General features: G+C 41.0%; 2 protein-coding genes across 2 annotated transcripts in view; one reads left to right on the top strand and one right to left on the bottom strand.

Annotated features, from left to right (window-relative positions):
* Positions 1–858: 858 nt before the first annotated feature.
* On the bottom strand, positions 859–11,093 carry LOC108709358 (protein kinase C delta type-like). The gene is made up of 10 exons (XM_041583687.1): positions 9,698–11,093; positions 8,950–9,062; positions 6,859–7,026; positions 6,581–6,672; positions 5,124–5,186; positions 4,527–4,665; positions 3,262–3,453; positions 2,581–2,709; positions 1,418–1,737; positions 859–1,180 (listed from the first exon to the last, which is right to left on the bottom strand). The coding sequence occupies exons 1-9, from the start codon at positions 10,122–10,124 to the stop codon at positions 1,624–1,626; spliced, it is 1,437 nt and encodes a 478-aa protein (XP_041439621.1). The 5' UTR covers positions 10,125–11,093; the 3' UTR covers positions 859–1,180; positions 1,418–1,623.
* Positions 11,094–14,152: 3,059 nt separating this feature from the next.
* LOC108709357 (leucine-rich repeat-containing protein 75A) overlaps positions 14,153–20,761 on the top strand; it is a 132,163-nt gene continuing 125,554 nt past the window's right edge. Inside the window, exon 1 of the mRNA XM_018249124.2 lies at positions 14,153–15,081. Coding sequence (XP_018104613.1) covers positions 14,815–15,081 — 267 coding nt within the window. The 5' untranslated portion in view covers positions 14,153–14,814. The remainder of the gene's footprint in view (positions 15,082–20,761) is intronic.

Genomic DNA, 20,761 nt, shown 5'->3' with positions numbered 1-20,761 from the left:
CACAACTCTAATGGGCTTATTTATCTTTTTAAAAAGTGGCCTACAAGCTGCAGCTCTATCTACTGCAATATTACTCCCTCCTATTGGGACAGAGGCACAAGCATACGGACGGCCTCATCAGAGTTTTCTACATTTTAATGGTGAACTAAATTAAACTTGCAGCCAATCAGAAGGTGCGCTATGTTCATCTTCTACATTGGTGCAATGGGGATCCCTATTTACATTCACACACCACATCATACCTTTCATACTTATTGCAGCAAATCACAGTGTAAACAGGCTGAAAGTGGTGTTTCTTCAGCAGTTAATTTACGGTTATGATTTGCTGCAAATTTCTATCAGGATATGGCATATTCCTTATCCCACATAGCTAATCCCATATCCCTTTACTATAACCCTTATAGTACCAATAACCCATAATTATATACATATATCCCTTATTCAACATCACTATTCCCATATCCCTTTACTACAACCCTTTTAGTACCCATATCCCATAATTATATACATATATCCCTTATTCAACATCACTATTCCCATATCCCTTTACTATAACCCTTATAGTACCCATATCCCATATTTATATACATATATCCCTTATCCCACATAACCACTGCCATATCCTGTATACCTTTACCCATAAACTTTACATTTAACGTACAGTATGTGCTACAAACTACAGGGAAAAGACAGGAGAGCATAAAAGAAGAGCAAGAAACAATTGTAACATTCCTATTCCAATATAAGAAACCACCCACCCTTTTTTACCTTAACTTACAGTATATTAAAGTTGAAAAAGAGGAAAAGAGAAAAGAGGAAAATGAGAAAAGAAAATGGTAAAAGAAAAGAATGGGACAGCAGTAAAGAGGAGAAGGAATCCTAACATTTCTATTTCTATATAACATCCTATCTATAAGAAAACAGTAAAACAATGGGATGGAAGTTAGAAAAGGAAGTAAACTTACTTAATTCTATACTTACCCCTAAACCTTACCTTATATAAAGAAACTGAATTATACTGAACGGTGTTAATTAACAGTGCACTGGATTACCATAAGTGCACTGTATGTTCAGTATACATTTTTACCCTTATCCAAGGGTCTGTTAGAAAGTCCATTTAGAAAGTCCGGATCGCAGCTATTCCTTTCTTCTGGTGGGGCCTCCTGTGATGTCTTGTGTGCTAAAGAAGAAAAGAGTGCATTGTTCATAGCATAACTGTAAATTACGTTATAAATAGATGTCCCCTCCCATGTAAAATACACATTTCTAGGAGTCTAAGAGCACAAGCTCACTAACAAGTTGCCTCAATGTTATGAAAGTCCCATTAATACCTCAACAACTTTACTATCATTTAATACTCCTTCTATAAGTAATCCTATCTCATCTTTCCCATTCTAATTTATTTCATTTCACTTACCACTATGCCTCGAGTTCTTTCTACTTTCTGTCAAGGATCCCATGTGGTGTTAGTGTAGTCGGCTGTACAGACACTTGTACACTTGCACTAGACAGTAGACGGCAGATCTGATATTCATTGATGGAATTGGCCATGGATGGTACTTTGCCGTCATCACTTGCTGTACAGGGAGTTTGAGGTTAGTCCACATGAGCACAGAAAACACTTTACTCCTGCCATTTCCAGTTGGAATCCACATCGGAGAAGCCTTCCACATTAGCTCTCTTAGATGTCTCAGTGCAGAATCCTGGATTTATGACTGGTAACTTATCTGCTGGTGGCTATCAAAAGAAAGCAACAGAATTAGTTGTATTATATATAATTTTAAGCATGAACATATAACATATAAAACAGTATGGTCACATATATATAAATGATTAGCTAAAAACTGGTATTTATTTAAAAATTCTGCACTCCATGATTTAGAAGGGTTTTTACTACATAGTACAGGTTTAAGACCGATAATCCAGAAACCCATTATGCAGAAATAGTTACATTTTTTCCTGTAATAATAAAACAGTACCTTGTATATTTCAATATATTGAATCCTTCTTGGAAGCAAAACAATCCGGGTTTAATTCAGGTTTAAATTCTTTTTTGGTAGCCTTAATGTATGGAAATCCAAATTAAGGAAATAACCCTTGTCCGTAAAAACCACAGGACCCAAACATTTCAGGTAACAGGCCCCATACATGTATAAGGCGTAAAATGACAGGGGTCCACTGGTCACATATATGGCCAGAGCCTACCAACTCACAGATATACAGGGAACCTACAACTGGGTCAAGGACTGTGAAGCTGCTGCAGAGCACTAAATGAGTAATAAATTTAGCACTGTGCAAAGGCAATTGCAGGTCTTTGAAATATATTTTTAAGCAGTTTAGTTTCAACAGGCTATAAGCCTAAAAATGTTAAGAGGGTTCAAGTATTATGCCCTTAAAATAGCTTAATAGTTACATGCAAAGAAGAAAAATATGACATGACAAGGTATATGGAAGCTCAGTTTCTGCAAAGACCAACCAACTGCCTATGAAATGCTCCAATAAAGTAAACAGCCTATTAGTCTCCCCAATAAAAAACTTGGCCTTCCCGACTCCCATTGCTTGGTGCAGTTATAAACTTACAATTTTGGGCTGGAAAGGTGCCTTTATTTTTCTGTTTTCCAGCTCACTCCAGTTGATTCTGGCATAGAATGAGTGCTTCCTGATGTTGCCATTTACTCCTAAGCGTTTGCTCTTGTTCATCTCCAGAAGCTAAAAAGCAAACAAACATTTATCTGAATATAATAGATGTAAAGTCAGGCACCATCCAACAATAGGAGGGGTGTCCAGCTTATTAGTATCCACCAAATGTATCTATATTTAACCCTCTAGATTGAAATTAGAGCACTGCTTACATTAGTGGAAATTAACCTGCATATAACAGAGGAAAAAGGTAATGGAATCCCTCACTCTATTTGAAAGTACTGCCCCCATGTACCTGATCTCTATACCCTGTGCCCCCATGTACCTGTACCCTGTGCCCCATGTACCTAACCCCTGTACCCCCATGTACCTGACCCCTATACCCCCATGTACCTGACCCCTGTACCCCAATGTACCTAACCCCTGTACCCTGTGCCCCCCATGTACCTGACCCCTGACCCCTGTGCCCCCATGTACCTAACCCCTGTACCCTGTGCCCCCATGTACCTGACCCCTGTACCCCGTGCCCCCATGTACCTAACCACTGTACCCCCATGTACCTGATCCCAAATTTTGATGTGACATTATTTCACTTGAAGATGTGTAATTGTTTCTACTTACCTTTGGCAGAAGGTCCAGCATTTCCTGGCTCATGTGACGCGGGTATTCAAGCTTTCTCTCCTTAATCTCAAACAACTCCTGTGCAGAAACCAGTGATGGGGCAAATGGCTGTCTGCCGGTGGCCATTTCGTACATGATGACCCCGAAGGACCACCAGTCCACTGCAGCATCGTACTTCTCCAATGACAAAACCTTCAGAAAAAAAGAACCAATTATCTTCTTGGGTAACATGCAGGATGCTGCCACTGATTTGTCTAAATTGGAAAACTGGGCAGCAAACTGGAAAATGAGGTTCAATGTTGATAAATGCAAGGTTATGCACTTTGGCAAAAATAATATAAATGCAAGTTAAATACTAAATGGCAGTGTGTTGGGAGTTTCCTTAAATGAGAAGGATCTAGGGGTCTTTGTAGATAACACGTTGTCTAATTCTGGGCAGTGTCATTCTGAGGCTACTAAAGCAAATAAAGTTCTGTCTTGCATAAAAAAGGGCATTAACTCAAGGGATGAAAACATAATTATGCCTCTTTATAGGTCCCTGGTAAGGCCTCATCTGGAGTTTGCAGTGCAGTTTTGGACTCCAGTCCTTAAGAGAGATATAAATGAGCTGGAGAGAGTGCAGAGACTAAGTGCAACTAAATTGGTTAGAGGGACGGAAGAATTAAATTATGAGGGTAGACTGTCAAGGTTGGGGTTGTTTTCTCTGGAAAAAAGGCGCTTGCGAGGGAACATGATTACACTTTACAAGTACATTGAGAGGACATTATAGACAAATAGCAGGGGACCTTTTTACCCATAAAGAGGATCACCGTACCAGAGGCCACCCCTTTAGACTAGAAGAAAAGAACTTTCATTTGAAGCAACGTAGGGGGTTCTTCACAGTCAGGACAGTGAGGTTGTGGAATGCACTGCCAGGTGATGTTGTGATGGCTGATTCAGTTAATGCCTTTAAGAATGGCTTAGATGATTTTTTGGACAGACATAATATCAAAGGCTATTGTGATACTAAGCTCTATAGTTAGTATAGGTATGGGTATATAGAATTTAATTAAAAGTAGGGAGGGGTGTGTGTATGGATGCTGGGTTTTCATTTGGAGGGGTTGAACTTGATGGACTTTGTCTTTTTACAACCCAATTTAACTATGTATGTATGTAACAGAAACACAGTTATATAAACTAGACACAGCAAAGGTGTCCAAAATAGAAAAAGACAAATAGATTTGAATTCCTCTATGTATAAATTACATAAAAAAAAGATTGCTGACCTCCGGCGCACGGTATCCAGGTGTTCCTGTCAATCCGCTGATCTTCTTTCTGCCGATCATTCCTTCAACAGCGAGGCCGAAGTCACAGATCTTGATGTGCCCGTTGTTATCCACCAAGATGTTTTCAGGCTTCAGATCACTGCAACATAAGCGCAGGAAATTAACGCAGGAAATATTAGAAAGAGAAAGGTGTGACGTAGTCAGGGGTAAGTAAGTACATGCACATTAAAGGTAAAATTAAGGTAAAAGAAAATAGATATTTTTGGAATATGCCCATCTGGAAGCAATAAAGTTAAGCAGTAAGAAAATAGCAACAGATAAACGATATTTTAAAAAAGAAGTGGTACAGTAATGGCAGATTATACAGAGAAAAAGATGCATTGCTTGGTTAAAATGAAAGGCTTAAATCACAATTTGTTGTGAGTCTGGACAGAGTGTGAGCCACTACATGGAACTGTCCCTAACTGACTGCACCAGATATAAGGGGTGCAAACATTACTGTTAGTTAGCAAAGTTAAGTATAGAGAGATATCAAGATGTGAACTATATCATGCTACCAGTGAATAGAATAGAGAAGAGACCTGAGATTTTACTCACCGGTGAATGATGCCATTGGAGTGAAGGAACTGTAGGGCTATCACCATCTCTGCAGTGTAGAATCTGAAAAAAAAAAAGCAACCAGCTTAATTCCATGGGGGATACTTATCAAATATCATGGGGGTTACCTATCACCTGTTAAATTTGACTTTTCTTGTCCTTTCATACAAATCAGTGGTGCCCTGGTTCTGCTACTGTGCACAAAGCTTTCTTATTCAGGCAAAGGCCCAAGAACCAATACACAGCAGTGTGTCAATTTACATGAAGGACATTGTAATGTATTAATTCAATTAATTTGTAAATGACTTTCTACAGATGTAATTTTGTGCTGCCTGAAACATTAGTTTGACATATTGCAGTCCTGCACAAAAAGTCTGCTCTCCTACTCCCAAGCTCCTCTGTGTATTGCTCAGCCCTGTGGGAGCATTGGCATAACCTGGACTCTTACGTCTCTGTCTGTATCATACGCTGTCTCTCTTACTCTATATTCCTCTATGGCAGTGCTGCCCAACTTCCATGTTACAGAGGGCTGGAATTTTTCTGGCCTACGTGGTGGAGGGCCTAGAAGGAAGCCAGCATTGACCACTCCCTGTTTTAAACCACACCCATACTACCACAAGAACTTTAAATACCATATTCACATTAATGGTGGTAAAAGACCAAAAACCAAATGGTTGGTGCTCACTGCAGGGATATCACTCATCACTCATATGTGAAAAATTTAGGGATGCACCGAATCCATTATTTTGGATTCAGCCGAACCTGCGAATCCTTCGCGAATACTGAACCGAATCCGAATTTGCATATGTGGGAAGGGGGAAAATGTTTTACTTCCTTGTTTTGTGTCAAAAAGTTTGCATATGCAAATTAGGATTCGGCCGAATCCGAATCCTGCTGAAAGAGGTCGAATTCTGGCTGAATCCCGAACCACCCCCAGTACACAAACACCTTAGGGGCCTCTAACAATAATTTTCAAATGCTTACAAACCCCCAGAACAAACCCTACCAGGCTCATGTCTCACAGGTAGTGTAGGACAGGCAGAATATGGTGCATACAGGGAGTATAGGGAAGGCAAAATACAGCAGGACACAGGGAAACTTATCAGGACCACTCTAAGATGAACAGTTCATACTGTGTTACATACAGTGACATAATGCTGGTGCCCCTTCGTCTGAGTGTGAACAAGTGAACAATATGAGCACTTTCAGTCTGGGTTTGAGGTGTGAAAAGTACAGGGCTTTAGGGATATGAAATATAGAGGTGTTACAAGTGTGGACAATTCAGGGGAGATTACTGTCTGAATTCGAGGACAATGAAGAGGCCAGTTAATATCTGTAGTGATACCTTTTAAAGCTTTCACAAGGTAAGTCACAGCGGGCAGACTTTCATGTGGGGGGCCACACAAGTGGGAATCAGTTAGACAGCACTGCTCTATAGTAAGAATCTTATCACTTACTGGATGTTCTTCATTGACAGATTTCCTTGGTCTGCAATAACTTTGTGTAGTGTTCCCCCGCCGGCATACTCGAGCACGAAGAAGGCATGCAGCTGGTTAGAGAGACAAATGAAGAATTAGTGAGGAATACATGGCACAGAACTGTTCAGCAACAAGGTGAATTGGGGACTAGTTAGTTATCAAAGGGTGTTTTCCCTTGTTATGGGCATTAAGTTGGCCTTAGAAAGTCAAACCATTAATGAAACAGATTATGTATCAATATAAACAGTGTTCTGTACCTCGGACTGGAATGTGGCATGAGAATGGCATAGAAAGGGGCATCCTCTGGCGATCTTCAAGAGTCGGGCCTCCTTCATGATGCAGGTATAGTTGCCCTTGCTGGGTTGTTTGGACACCGTCTTCATTGCCACAAGTTGTTTCTTCGGTGTATATGATGCCAACATCACCTAAGAGCAGAACAAAGAGATTAAAAATTATAGAGTGTCTTGAATGTTGCTTAAACATGAATGATTGATAATATCAGAGTCAATCAGAATGTTAAAGTGGTGGTTCACCTTTAATTTAACTTTTTTTTTTGTTCAGGTAAGTTTATTGACAGTCATGAAGAGAGATAAACATTACAGAATTGTATTCTTGGATTGCAGGACATAGTTTCTCTTGACATTGTACAGCACAATTAGGCACAATAATGTAACAATATACACCTTATGCAATAACGGAATTTAATAAAACATACTGTATATAACCAAATATGTGTTTGTATTACTTTACTGTGAGGCTTAAGGGAGGTTTTCCTGTTCCAGTATGTTGAGAATGGGAAATTTCATCAACCAAGGGGACCAGAGCTGATGGAATTTTGCCATTTGCCCCCTTTTTCTTAGAGTTAGGAAGTCTAGCATCCCAATGCTGGACATTTTCTTAGAGTTAGGAAGTCTAGCATCCCAATGCTGGACATTGTGCTAACCCATAAGTCAGGGGCGGGTGGCCTGTCTGACCTCCAATTAAGGCATATCAACCTCCTGGCTTGAAACAAAGCTTTGTTCAGAAACATTTTTGTGGTTGAGGGTATTTGAATTCCTGCAAACAGACCCAATATACAGACTAGTGGATCAGGGACCAACCTTAGGCCTAACACTTTCGATAACATATCCACATTTGCTGTCCAATAGTTTTGAATATCCTGACAGGCCCATAGTGTATGTACTAGAGTACCCTCTGACTTCTTGCATCTAAGGCAATTAGGGGAGAGATTAGGATTGATTCTATTCAGGTAGGCGGGGGTATAGTATGCTCTGTGTGTCAAATATAACTGTTGAATTTTGTGTTTGGGATTGACAGACACTCTGTTGGGTGATTTGAGGAGGGACTCCCACTGTTTATCATTTAATTTAACTTTTAATATGCTGTAGAATGGTCAATTCTAAGCAACTTTTCAATTAGTCATCATCATTTATTTTCTATAGTTTTTAACATCTTCTAACTTTTTACCATTTTTAAATGGGGGTCACTGACCCCATCTAAAAAACAAATGCTCTGTAAGGCTACAAATGTATTGTTATATCTACTTTTTATCTTTCTATTCAGACTTCTCCTATTCATATTCCAGTCACTTATTCAAATCAATGCATGGTTGTTAGGTTAATTTGGACCCTAGCAACCGGATTGCTGAAACGGCAAACTGGAGAGCTGCTGAATAAAAAGCTAAATAACTCAAAAACCACAAATATTAAAAAATTAAAACCAATTGCAAGTTGTTTAAGAATATCACTCTCTACATCATACTACAAGTTAAAGGGGTTGTTCAACGTTGAGATAACTTTTTGTATGATGTAGAGAGTGATATTCTGAGATAATTTGCAATTTGTTTAATTGTTTTTATTATTTAATGTTTTTTAGTTATTTAGCTTTCTATTCAGCATTTCTTCAATTTGCATTTTCAAGCAATTTGGTAACTGGGGCCCAAACTACCCTAGCAACCATGCATTGATTTGAATAAGAGACTGGAATATGAATAGGAGAGCATCTGAATAGAAGGATCAGCAATAAAAAGTAGCAATAACAATACATTTGTAGCCTTACAGAGCATTTGTTTTTTTTAGAAGGGGACAATGATGCCCATTTGAAAGCTGCAAATCAGAAAACGACAAATAACTATAAAACATAAATAATGAAAACCAATTGAAAAGTTGCTTAGAATTGGCTGTTCTATAACATGCTAAAAGTTACTTAAGGTGAACCACCCCTTTAACTCAAAGGTGAAAAACGCCTTTAAAGACATTGCCAAGTGCTTGATTGTACTTCCATGTTTTCTGTACAGATTTATGTCAGATAACAAAAGAGATTTCTATATTGGGAGGCCCCGCACTCACCTGTCCAAACGTGCCTTCTCCTAGCTCTTGGTGGAATTTGTACCTCTGTATGTCCAGGGGGGCTGGTCTTTTCCCATCCACATGGGATTTCTTCGGTGCACTTCCACTTCCACCTTGTGGGAACAAAACAAATTCAGTCAAAAGCCCATATCAAAATATATTATGCATTGTATATTTTCCTAAATAGATCTATCTACCTATAAGTATCTCCATAACAATTAATGGTAGCTAAGGCAGCACCCACATTTAGAGAAAAACTCTTTATCTTTATTATTTGTGAGTATTCCTAGCATTTAGTGTAAGAGGGATTTGATTTAAGCCTTTGGGGTTTGCAATTTCCCTAACTGTCCTAACTGTTCCACCTAACTGTCCATATATGTTTTCTAAAAAATACAGAAATTTTAATTAAAGCAGAGGGATGGATTTGTGGAAACCCCCACCCCCCAACAGCAGGTCCGGACTGAGAATTAAAATAGGCCCTGGCATTTCAGATACACAGAGGCCGAATCAGCCCACATAGAGGCCCAAACAGCCCCCATCAGCCCACTAAATGCTGACTTTCTATGGGACCTTATAGCAGCCACTCTGGCATTTACCAGAACCCACAGATTGCTGGTCCGGGCCTGCCCAACAGGACCCACCAATGTGGGCAGTTAAATAACTATCTTGACTTAGAATTAGAATTAGAATTAGAAGTAGATGTGACAGAAAATAAAAATGAAATACGTTTCTTGCATATTCCCCTTACCTTCCAATGGATCTTCTGGGCTCCTTGGTCTTTTCCTCTTGTCCTGCTCCTTCCTTCTTCTGCTGCTCTGAGGAATTTTCATCTCTTCTAAGCCGATTTTCTTTTTACTTTTCGTTGTTTCTTCTTTCTCTTCTTGTCTTCTCTTCTTGCTCTCAGGTTTACTGGTCACATCTGAGAGACTTTCTTTTCTCTTCTTTGTTTGATCTTTTTTAACAGCTTTTCTTTTATTCCTTCCATCTTCAGGGGGCTTCTCCCCTACACGGATTGTTTTTTTACTCTCAGTGTGTCTCTTCTTCCTATTTCGACTGTAGTTGGTCTTCTCTTCTGCATCTTGCTTCTTGGCTTTCTTCTCTTTCTTCTTCCCACTTTCATCCTGTGGAAGTTCTCTCTCTTCTGGAGTCAAACTCCTCTTTTTCCTCTTCTTCATCTTCGCCTTCCTTCTCCTTCTCCTTTTATTGTAATTCTATGTCGTTTTATCCAAAATTTGTCTTCTTTTATAGCATCTGATGTGGCAATCTCTCTCGCTCGCTCCCTCTCTCTCCACCGTCCAAAAGACAGTTGGGCAGTGGCAGTTGACAACCAACAGTTTACTCAGGAGAATCATGTGACTAGCAGCAGTTAGACATACAACCAATAGCAGCAGCTTGTGCCATTAGCAAAAATCTAGTCTTACAATCACTGACACCAGGAATCAGAGGACAGATTGATGCAAATAACTTCTAAATTGTTTTCATTATGTCCATCTACAACTTACTGAGGTTTCCTTTTGGGCAGGGTCCTCTTTACATTTTCGGATTGGGTTTTTTTGTATTCTTGTAAAGTTAATGTATAAACCCATTGATTGTACAGCATTGAGGAATATGCTGGTGCTTTCTAAATATGTGTAATAAACTGTAAGGTAAGTTTGACCTTTAAACATGTGATGAGAGTGTGAGCAAGTGTCCATTCTGTAATGTGGATAAAGAAATCTTTGTCTAAGGGCGATGGCATGAGGGATTTTGGGCTTGTACATAGCATTTTGTAGTAGCCCAGGAAACAGGGCAAAGTTGGGTGTTTTGGTGTTGTGTGTTTAGGCTATTAAAAAACAACACAGCACGTAAAATCACCCAAAATCAAAAAATGAGGGTCTATTTGTATGAATCTGGCAGTGGATCCCAGGTCTAATTTTTATTAGTAGTGATCACTTCAATACAAAACTATATAGTGTATATTTAAGGAATATTTCTCCTCATCGGTTCATTTCCTCCCAGGCTGCTCTTTATTGTTCTGCTTAATGGAGCCCTTAAACTAAATTCAAAGAGTCAAAGTTCACCACTCAATTTGGTTTCTGCACCCATGGCCACCATTAGAAATCATAGGACCTCATATAATATAATTATGTGGCCCCCATTACCTCCCCACCACACAGTATAAAGGCCACATAGACATGGGAGCTATAAAAATAAATGAAACACTTTTGGCCAGAGGATTATTAAGCCTGCCACCACGTCAAGGTAGACTCTTTAAGCAGGTACCTACTCTAACCTAAATTGCACTTTGTTTTAGAATCATTCTGCATTTCTAATGTACAAATAAGAGCCATTTAGGTTAATCCCTTGGCCAAAAAATAACCAGTCCTAATAAGGGCAATGGAAGGTGGACATTTGCCGCCTGCTGAAAATCTACACAACCAACGGGAAGCAAGTCTGCTGAAAATCTCTTCCCCATGAACTCAAAATTCGACCAATCAAAATTTATTATAAAAATCAATTTTTTTAAACTGGGGTGAATAGGATCGACCTGAAAACTTGAATCGAATTAGAATCAAATTTTATTTGAATTTTAAAAACTCGATTCGAGTTGCAAAAAACTTCAATTTATTCCTGAACGTCCCCCATTGACTTAAACAAGAATTCAGCAAGTTTTAGTAGGTGAATAGTCGAATTTGAGTTCTTAAAGGGCCAGTGTATGATAAATCTTAAAAATCGAATTTGAATTTTTTGAAAAACTCGAATTGAATTTGAATAAATCCCTAGTTGTATTTGACAGTTTTGCCCATAAAAGTAGAAAATTCGAATTTCAAATATTCAATTTGACCCTTGATAAATCTGCCCCAAAATGTTGTGTGAGTAACACAGAATTGGGGTCTGACGTGAGCATGTTTGCCCAGTAACTCGGGTTGCCATCAGTAATCAGGGGCCCCTTCTACCAAGTTAGAAGGAATGTGATTATTAGCCCACCAGTCACCTTGTTGGTGGCCCTGCCAGCAAGTGGAATGGAAATGAGTGATTTGCTGTGGCCTCTAATTATGTCCAAACCCCATCCAAACCCCAAATCACTTCTTGGTGTCTGCTGAAACACCATTTATATAGGATGCTAGTATAATGAGCAACCCAACTTAATCACTGTGCCATAACAATTGTACCAAACCCTGCATTTTACCCCAGGGCTACTGCCACATCTTTTCAATGGTGGGTGCGTAATACTCAGACCCCAATAAACCAAGGCAGCATTTCCACTGAACTAATCTTCCTTTAATTCTACAAAAACCAGTTGCTTAAGATTAATTACAAAATGCATCCTCAGACACACACAGAGTTTCCTTCCCACCCCACTGACACCAGGGGGTGACACCAGAGAGCACAGGAAACTGGTATTAGAGGGGCTGCATGGTGAGAGGCTCCTTCCCGTGGATTCAGAGCCCAGAGGCTCCCCCTTCCCACAGACTGAGGCACAACACTGACAGAAGCAATACAAGTGATATAGTTGGCAGTGTCTGGGTCGGACTGGCCTGCCGGGAACCCGGGAAAAAAACCCAGTGGGCCCCAGCCTTGGTGGGCACCTATGCCCTTGCTTTAGTTAATTGGTGACTTGCGATAGCTTAATAAAACAATTTATTTTGTACCGTGAGGTCCGGCAAACAATTATGAAGGAAGTGTGGGCATTGGTAAATGTTTGGCAGTGGGCCTGTGTCCGTCAATTTGCTTCCGCCCACAACCTCTGGTTGGAGTCAAGCCTGCTGCTGAGGATCCTGTTATCACGTGAGCCTGCTATCCTTTACAGCTGGCGATTGGCTGCACTGTGCCTGCATGAAAAATTCTACGTTACAGGCAGGTTGGAAGCAGCCAACGTAATGCTGTCTCCGCATGCGCATTCTATCCGGCTGGCGATTGGCTGCACTGTGCCTGCATGAAAAATTCTACGTTACAGGCAGGTAGGAAGCAGCCAACTTAATGCCGTATCCGCATGCGCATTCTATCAGGTGAGGCTACGATGGAGCAGTGGCGTAAATAGCGCCCCCGCAGTACCGCACTGCTGGGGGTCCAGGTTCTGAGGGGCTGCGGCCGCTGGCTGGACAAGCCCGGGGTCTGCCGACTGGAGCTGGACGAATGCATGAGCTATATCCTGACTCCCGTCTCCCAGCGCCCGGTAAGTCTGTGTGATGGTTCCGGGTTCTGGTTCGGAGCGCAACCGATTGAACAGGTTGGCACTTAGCGCAACTGTCTTACTACTGCAGCACTATCCGGGGTACTTGTTCATTGCACGTTCTTTGCGCCGGGTGCAGTGGCAGAGTTATGGGGGAGAGGCTGCACTAGTGTCGGCTTTGTCCGTGAGTGTCCCAGCACCCTGCTTTGCGCTGTTCACCGTGTTATACTGGTAAGGAGGTGGGTGAGTGGAGCTGCAGAGTCAGTACCTAGCGCTTAGGGTTAATGTAACAATGTGCTGGGGGAGTGCACGAAGGTACCAGGAGTTGGTATTGCTGGGCACCTGTGTGCTCATTATAATGTGGGGAAGGGGTAACTGCTTTGTATTGGCAGCTCATTTTCGTTCCCTTAGCTTTTATTATGTTATAGAATGGAGTAATTCTTAGCATCATTTCAATTGGTCTTCATTTTTTATTTTGTATAGTTTTCGAATGATTTGACTTCTTCTGACTCATGCCACTGCCTGGTTGCTAAGGGAACTCAGACCCTAGCAACCAGATCAGTGCTGATCCCATTCTGATTAAGTGGCACTGTCTGTGCACCGGGGTAGTTATCTTATACCAGTATGATCACTGTACCAAATGGTTAATGAGCATTAACCCCAGACTGTAAGGTCACCTACAAAATAGCGTCAGAGTAAGGTATTAACCCCTAACATGCCAGTAAATCATGCAGCCAATGGATAAGGGGATTGCAATTAGTCTGGATAGGCCAGTGAGCTCAAGTACAATCATTCCTCACATTATTACAAAGTGCATTTGTGCAGTGGTTTTTATAGGTGAATTACGAGCTCTGTGTTTCACTCCTCTGCCCTTTGATAATATGCAGTGAGCCTTTAAATTAACCCCTTCACCAACTCAAGTCTCTCTTTCCCCTCTAAGTTCATGGCAAACATCAAAGTTAACCCTTTCTCTGTGCAAGTTCTTCCTCGTTCGTTGAGTTACACAGACACACACACTCACACACACACACACACTCTCACACACACACAAACACACACTGTAGTTCCAGTCACAGACACAGTCACACATAAGGAAACGCCTCCCTCCCTCTCTCTGTGTCTATGGGAAGAGATGCTGGATAGAGGAGAGGCAGACAGAGAACTCATAATTGCTGCTGCCAGTCTCCCTCGCTTCCCGGTTACACACGGAAACCAAGCCGTGATTCTGAGAGGGGACAGCGAGGCAAAGAGGAGGAGCTGCTTCCATCTGATCGGCTGTGAGAGAGCGGAGCGGCTGCGAAGACTTTTTGCAGGGAGGGGATGTGAAGTCCCAACTGCCACTGTCACCCTGGGCTTGCAGAGCCGCTCATCTTCGCTTCTGGCCAATGAGAGGGGTACACTGACTCCTTCGGATCGTACCACGGCACACAAGGGGACCCCAACTCTTCTCTTAGTCTGTGAGCAGCCAAAACAGCAGGAACACCCCTCTGACTCGGATGGATTCGCCTGGGGAAAGTTACTGACCGGGGGACCACTACTTGTTTTATTCATGCGGAAGGGACAGTGAACTTGGCTGTTCCCTCGATGGTCCGTGCTCACAAAGTATGTGACACAGGTGCGCGCCCGCAACCTTTTCCGACTTCTCCCGACCTGTTGCAGGTGCATCTCCGCTGTGCGACTCGGATGCCTCTCTTGGAGTTTCCTCTGTAGCAATGGGCACGAAGCAGACCAAGGTGTGCCAAGCTTCTGCTGGAGACAGTCCTCCGCAAGCCCCGGGCTCCCGGAAGGGCACTCCGGCAAGGGAACGTGGCGACTTCTGGCCTTCTTTTAGCCTGAGGTCTAGTGAGAAAGTTGGCAAGAGCGGAGCTGCGAGTCTCCCTCCTTATCACAGAAGGGTCAGGATGATTCAGGACATGATGGCGCTGGTCAGACAGGGGAAGCAGGAAGAAGCAATGGAAGTGCTCAGGCACCTGCGCCAGGTAAGACATCTCATGAGAACTGACTCTGGGGAGGGGCTTTGGGGGCAGTAGACATTCTGTTCTGTTTCATGGGGGGAGTTGGCTCAGTGTATGATGCTTCCCAGCACGGTGGTCAGGCTCTGATTACAAACTTGGCACCTGTTGTACAGCTCACATTATAGACTAACATGTTGTTTGGGGGGACAGACGTCAGTGATTTGTGTTGTATTTGCAAAGCTGCTTTTTGTTTGGGAGCTCTGGGTCCCACAGTTTATGGGTGTAATCTTTAGATGGAGGATGGGGAGCGGGTGCTGTATGTGGGGCTTCTAATTCTAAAGGGTGTCTCACAGATGATGGCGAAATAGACCCTATTTAGGATTAATGGGCCAATAAATTTGTCAGGTCATGTTGTTTATTAAAAACAGACATGTTATGTATGGGATTAGCACATGTGCACATACAGTAGGACACAGACATTCAGACACTCTCAGAAGACTGTTAGTTGTAAAGATGTCAATGTAAATTATGTTGAAATAGGAATAAAATAATAGCTCACTAGGTTCCCTCTTATTCAGTTTATAAGATGATGATAAGGTGATAATGATGCACCCAATACACAAATGCCTCACATCTGCAGTTATTTTGTTGTTTTTAATTTACTCTCTGATTATGTAAAGTTGAATTGCTACCCAATGAAATGATCATACTTACTGGCCATACATGGGTTGCTAAATCTGTCAGGTTGGTCCCTCCAGACCTGTGATCCAGTGTCGGACTGGCCCACTGGGATACCAGGAAAAGTCCCGGTGGCCCAGGTGTCAGTGGGTCCTCATGCTGCTAAACACTTTGCCTATTTCATAGGCATTCCCTATTTCTATGAAAACAAAGAGGTTAAATAGATAGAATAAAAGATTATAGTATGTAAAGAAAAGAGACTAGAGAATAGAGGTTGAGCGAGGAGAGGAAAAAAATTGTACTGATGCTCTGGTCTAAAGTTTTTTGGTGGGCCCTTGGTGTCCCAGTCCAACACTGCTGTGATCTCCAACCAATGGCTTGCAAGCAACATGTTGCTCACAAGCCTTTGAAAGTTGCTCTCAGTGGCCTAAAAGCAGGTTCTTCTATTTGAATTCCAGACCTGGAGGCAACTTTTGGGTGCATAAAACCAGATATACTGCCAAACACAGTCTCCTGTAGGCTGCCAGTCGACATTGAAGGGCACCATTTATCCAATCATAGTCTTTACTTAGCATCGCCAGAGACTTTTTTCATGCTTGTGTTACTCTTTGAACTTTTTTAAAATTTGAATGTGGCTTACAGTGAAAAAAAGATTGGGGATCTCTTTTCCAGATCAAGTCAGCAGTGTATTAGCCTTGTATTTGACAACTTCCCTACAGCTTGCCCAACCAAATGTTTTAAACAAAGAAAATTGACAGGCATGAAAATTTGGGTTGAAGAAAAGTATGTTGATGCAGTCCTTTCACAGTGGGTCTGTCTAGTCCCCCCCCCCCCTATTATGATCCAGTTATAGAACTGGTGGTCAAGCAAACACATCATCCTTGTTTGGCCCACTTCATTGGTGGCCAAATCTGGAGAACATCTGCTCATTTGGTGTCCTTGCCAGACAAGCATATGTGACAGTGTATGGCTAGTTTTAGAGATTAAATTGGTCAGTGTGTTACACAATCTCTCAATACTACATTCTTACAGCATGGAGATTCAACTTTTATTATTTATTAGCACAGATCAGAAGTAGAAGACCAGCATATTGTAATCTAATCAGGTATGTGCCTTTGTGTCTGATCCCCAGCTTTGTTTAGTTTGTTTAGTACCAAACATTCATCATCAGTTATTTAGATAATTTAGACAGCACTGTACAACAAAATTACAATTGTATGCAACTTTTAGATATGGCCATCTTTACTTCTTGTGTTGGTTATTGGTTGCTTTGTATGTAATCTGTGTGTTCAATGTATATACCCATTTATTGTACAGCACTGGGGGATTTGTTGGCACTTTGTAAATACTTTATATATACTTTTTGATACTTTACAAGAGCATGTGCACAACTTTTTGGTTATTTGTATGTAGGCATGTCAGACTATACAGCAGGGCCAGATCTAGGGGCAGACAGAAGAGGCACCTGACTAGGGCACAACAATAGGGAGACGTTGGGCAGGTACCTTGTGAAGGGTCTTCTACCTACCCCTAGTCCAGGTTCACTCGAAAGCCATTGTTACTTTCCCCTCTTGTCACTGCGGCTCCCCATGCAATGTCACTGTGTATGTGTGGGCATGTTTGTGCATGCACATGAGGGGCGAGGTGGCTGGGGGGGTTACCTAGGGTGCAAGGTCAGCTTGGCCAATCCCTGCTATACAGTTCATGATGGCAGTGGCCTGATAAACCAGCTGTGTCCCTTTGTATAAGACTATGCTGGTCCAAACAAATAGGATATATATATATATATATATATAGTGAATAAAGTACCCCCTTTTGTAAAATATAAGGATATTATAAGTACCGAGGAGTTTCATTACCATATAAAAACACGAGGCCGAAGGTCATGGAACTCCGAGGTAACTTCTAATATCCTCATATTTTGCAACTGGGGGTACTTTATTTATTATAATACACAAGTTTCAGTGAGTCATGTGACAAATGACATCAGAACTCACCGTTTATAACTGATCACATCAGAACTCACCGTTTATAACGATATAATTTACAAGATATTCATGGCTTTTGTGTAATATATATATATATATATACGTATATATATATATATATATATATATATACAGTATATATATATATATATCCTATGCGTATATAAGCTGTAGCTTACTGTATATTGTCAGCTGAGATTTTATGGCACCTTATTTTAATTATGCCATGGTTTAAGACGACTCTGTGTATATTCCTGGCACTGGAACCAGCCGTCACAACCATCTGCAAAACATGTTGGCGCAATAAATATACGTGTTAAAAATAATAATAATATTAATCTGTATGTCCCTCAGTGCATTATTACTCCTAAAAACAGCCACTACCTAGCCTTTTTCTTTTACTTCTGCCACAGCTGCGTTCCTCTATCACTGTTCCAGCCTCTGCATCACAATCATGTTCCCACAATTCAAGGTAGCAAGAAATGTGTAATTTTACTTTGTGAACAAAACTGTGAATTTCTGAGTGCTTTGCTTAGGTATTTTAAGAAACTTGTGCCTCAGGGCTCCTGCAGAATGGATGCAAGAGTTTTGCCTTCTGAACGGAATTGAAAAGTGTACAGATGGCATGGTTTGTATTAATCCCCTTTATGGAGATACTGAGCTGTACGACCAACCAGAGCATCACATGTACAGCCCTGCTCCAGAAACACCTATGGAGAGACACAGGGAAATGCAGATATGAGATACCCACTAACATTTTAATTCAGCACCTTCTCTGCCTGTATTTTTATTCATTCCTCCTGCACTTACCTCTTATGTAATTTGTATCTGCTATGAAAATCATGTGTAAGTTGCCTCAGGACTCCAGATATGAAAAGGAAAAGAGAAATGCTATTTTCCTGCTAACACATAGCACGAATCTACAGCTTATTGGCATCTGTTATCTGTTATCCAGAAACCCATTAACTAGAAATCTCTAAAGTAAAGGAATCTAATTTCCCATTGAGTCCTATTGAAAGAAACAATTCTTCATTTTTTACTGATTTACAGATGTATTATCTGAAAAAAACATGTTATCTATAAAACTCTTAACATAAGGGAATGCCGTTTCCAATAGAGTGCTCATTACCAGTTTCACATTTTAATTTCTGACTAATATTCTTTTTCCTCTAATAATAATAATAATAAGTAACAGTAAGTTAGGTTGAAAAAAGACACATGCCCATTAAGTTCAAACTTTAAACTATTTTAACCTGCCTAACTGCTGGCTGATCCAGAGGAAGGCAAAAAAAACCCATTTGAAGCCTCTCTAATTTGCCAAAATTTCTTCCTAGCTCCAAAATGACCAGTCCCAGGATCAACTTGTACTATGAGCTATCTTCCATAACCCTGTATTCCCTCACTTGCCAAAAAACCACCCAACCCCTTCTTAAAGCCATCTAATGTATCAGCCTGTATGACTGATTCAGGGCGAGAATTCCGCATCTTCACAGCTCTTATTCTAAAAAACCTTCTGAATATTTAGGCAAAACCTCCTTTCTTCTAGTCAGAATGGGTGACCTCACGTTAACTGGAAAGACCTACTGGCAAATAAAGCATTAGAGAGATTATTATAAGATCCCCTTATATATTTATACATAGTTATCATATCACCCCTTAAGCGCCTCTTCTCCAGCGTGAACATCCCAAATTTGGTCAGTCTTTCCTCATAGCTAAGATTTTCCATTCCTTTTACCAGCTTAGTTGTCCTTCTCCCCTTCTAATTCAGTAATGTACGTTTGAGGGCTGGAGACCAAAACTGTACAGCATATTCTAGATGGGGCCTTACCAGTGCTCTGTACAGTGGAAGAATGATCCCATCCTCCCATGAATCTATACCCTTTTAATACAGCTCAAGACCTTATTTGCCCTTAATGCCACTGACTGCCATTGCTTGCTACAGCCAAGTTTATTATCTACAAGGACTCCAAGGTCCTTTTCCATTATGGATTTGACTAGTGCAGTCCCATTAAGGGTATAAGTGGCTTGCATATTTTTACATCCCAGGTGCATGACTTTACATTTATCAACATTGAATCTCATTTGCCACTTAGCTGCCCAGATTGCCAGTTTGTCAAAATCCTGTTCACATCCTGGATGGAATTAATTGGGCTGTATAGTTTTGTGTCATCTGCAAAAACACTGATACATTACTTACAATACCCTCCCCTAAGTCATTAATGAATAAGTTAAATAAAAGTGGGCCCAATACCGAGCCCTGAGGGACCCCACTAAGAACCTTACTCCAAGTAGAGAATGTACCATTAACAACCACCCTCTGTACCCGATCCTTTGCCAGTTTCACATTTTAATTTCTGACTAATATTCTTTTTCCTCTAATAATAATAATAATAAGTAACAGTAAGTTAGGTTGAAAAAAGACACATGCCCATTAAGTTCAAACTTTAAACTATTTTAACCTGCCTAACTGCTGGCTGATCCAGAGGAAGGCAAAAAAAACCCATTTGAAGCCTCTCTAATTTGCCAAAATTTCTTCCTAGCTCCAAAATGACCAGTCCCAGGATCAACTTGTACTATGAGCTATCTTCCATAACCCTGTATTCCCTCACTTGCCAAAAAAACACCCAACCCCTTCTTAAAGCCATCTAATGTATCAGCCTGTATGACTGATTCAGGGCGAGAATTCCGCATCTTCACAGCTCTTATTCTAAAAAACCTTCTGAATATTTAGGCAAAACCTCCTTTCTTCTAGTCAGAATGGGTGACCTCACGTTAACTGGAAAGACCTACTGGCAAATAAAGCATTAGAGAGATTATTATAAGATCCCCTTATATATTTATACATAGTTATCATATCACCCCTTAAGCGCCTCTTCTCCAGCGTGAACATCCCAAATTTGGTCAGTCTTTCCTCATAGCTAAGATTTTCCATTCCTTTTACCAGCTTAGTTGTCCTTCTCCCCTTCTAATTCAGTAATGTACGTTTGAGGGCTGGAGACCAAAACTGTACAGCATATTCTAGATGGGGCCTTACCAGT

Source organism: Xenopus laevis, chromosome 2S, assembly GCF_017654675.1.
Source record: "Xenopus laevis strain J_2021 chromosome 2S, Xenopus_laevis_v10.1, whole genome shotgun sequence".
NCBI lineage: Eukaryota > Metazoa > Chordata > Amphibia > Anura > Pipidae > Xenopus > Xenopus laevis.
Note: the sequence above shows the minus strand (reverse complement) of the source record. Positions and strands in the feature narration are given on the sequence as shown.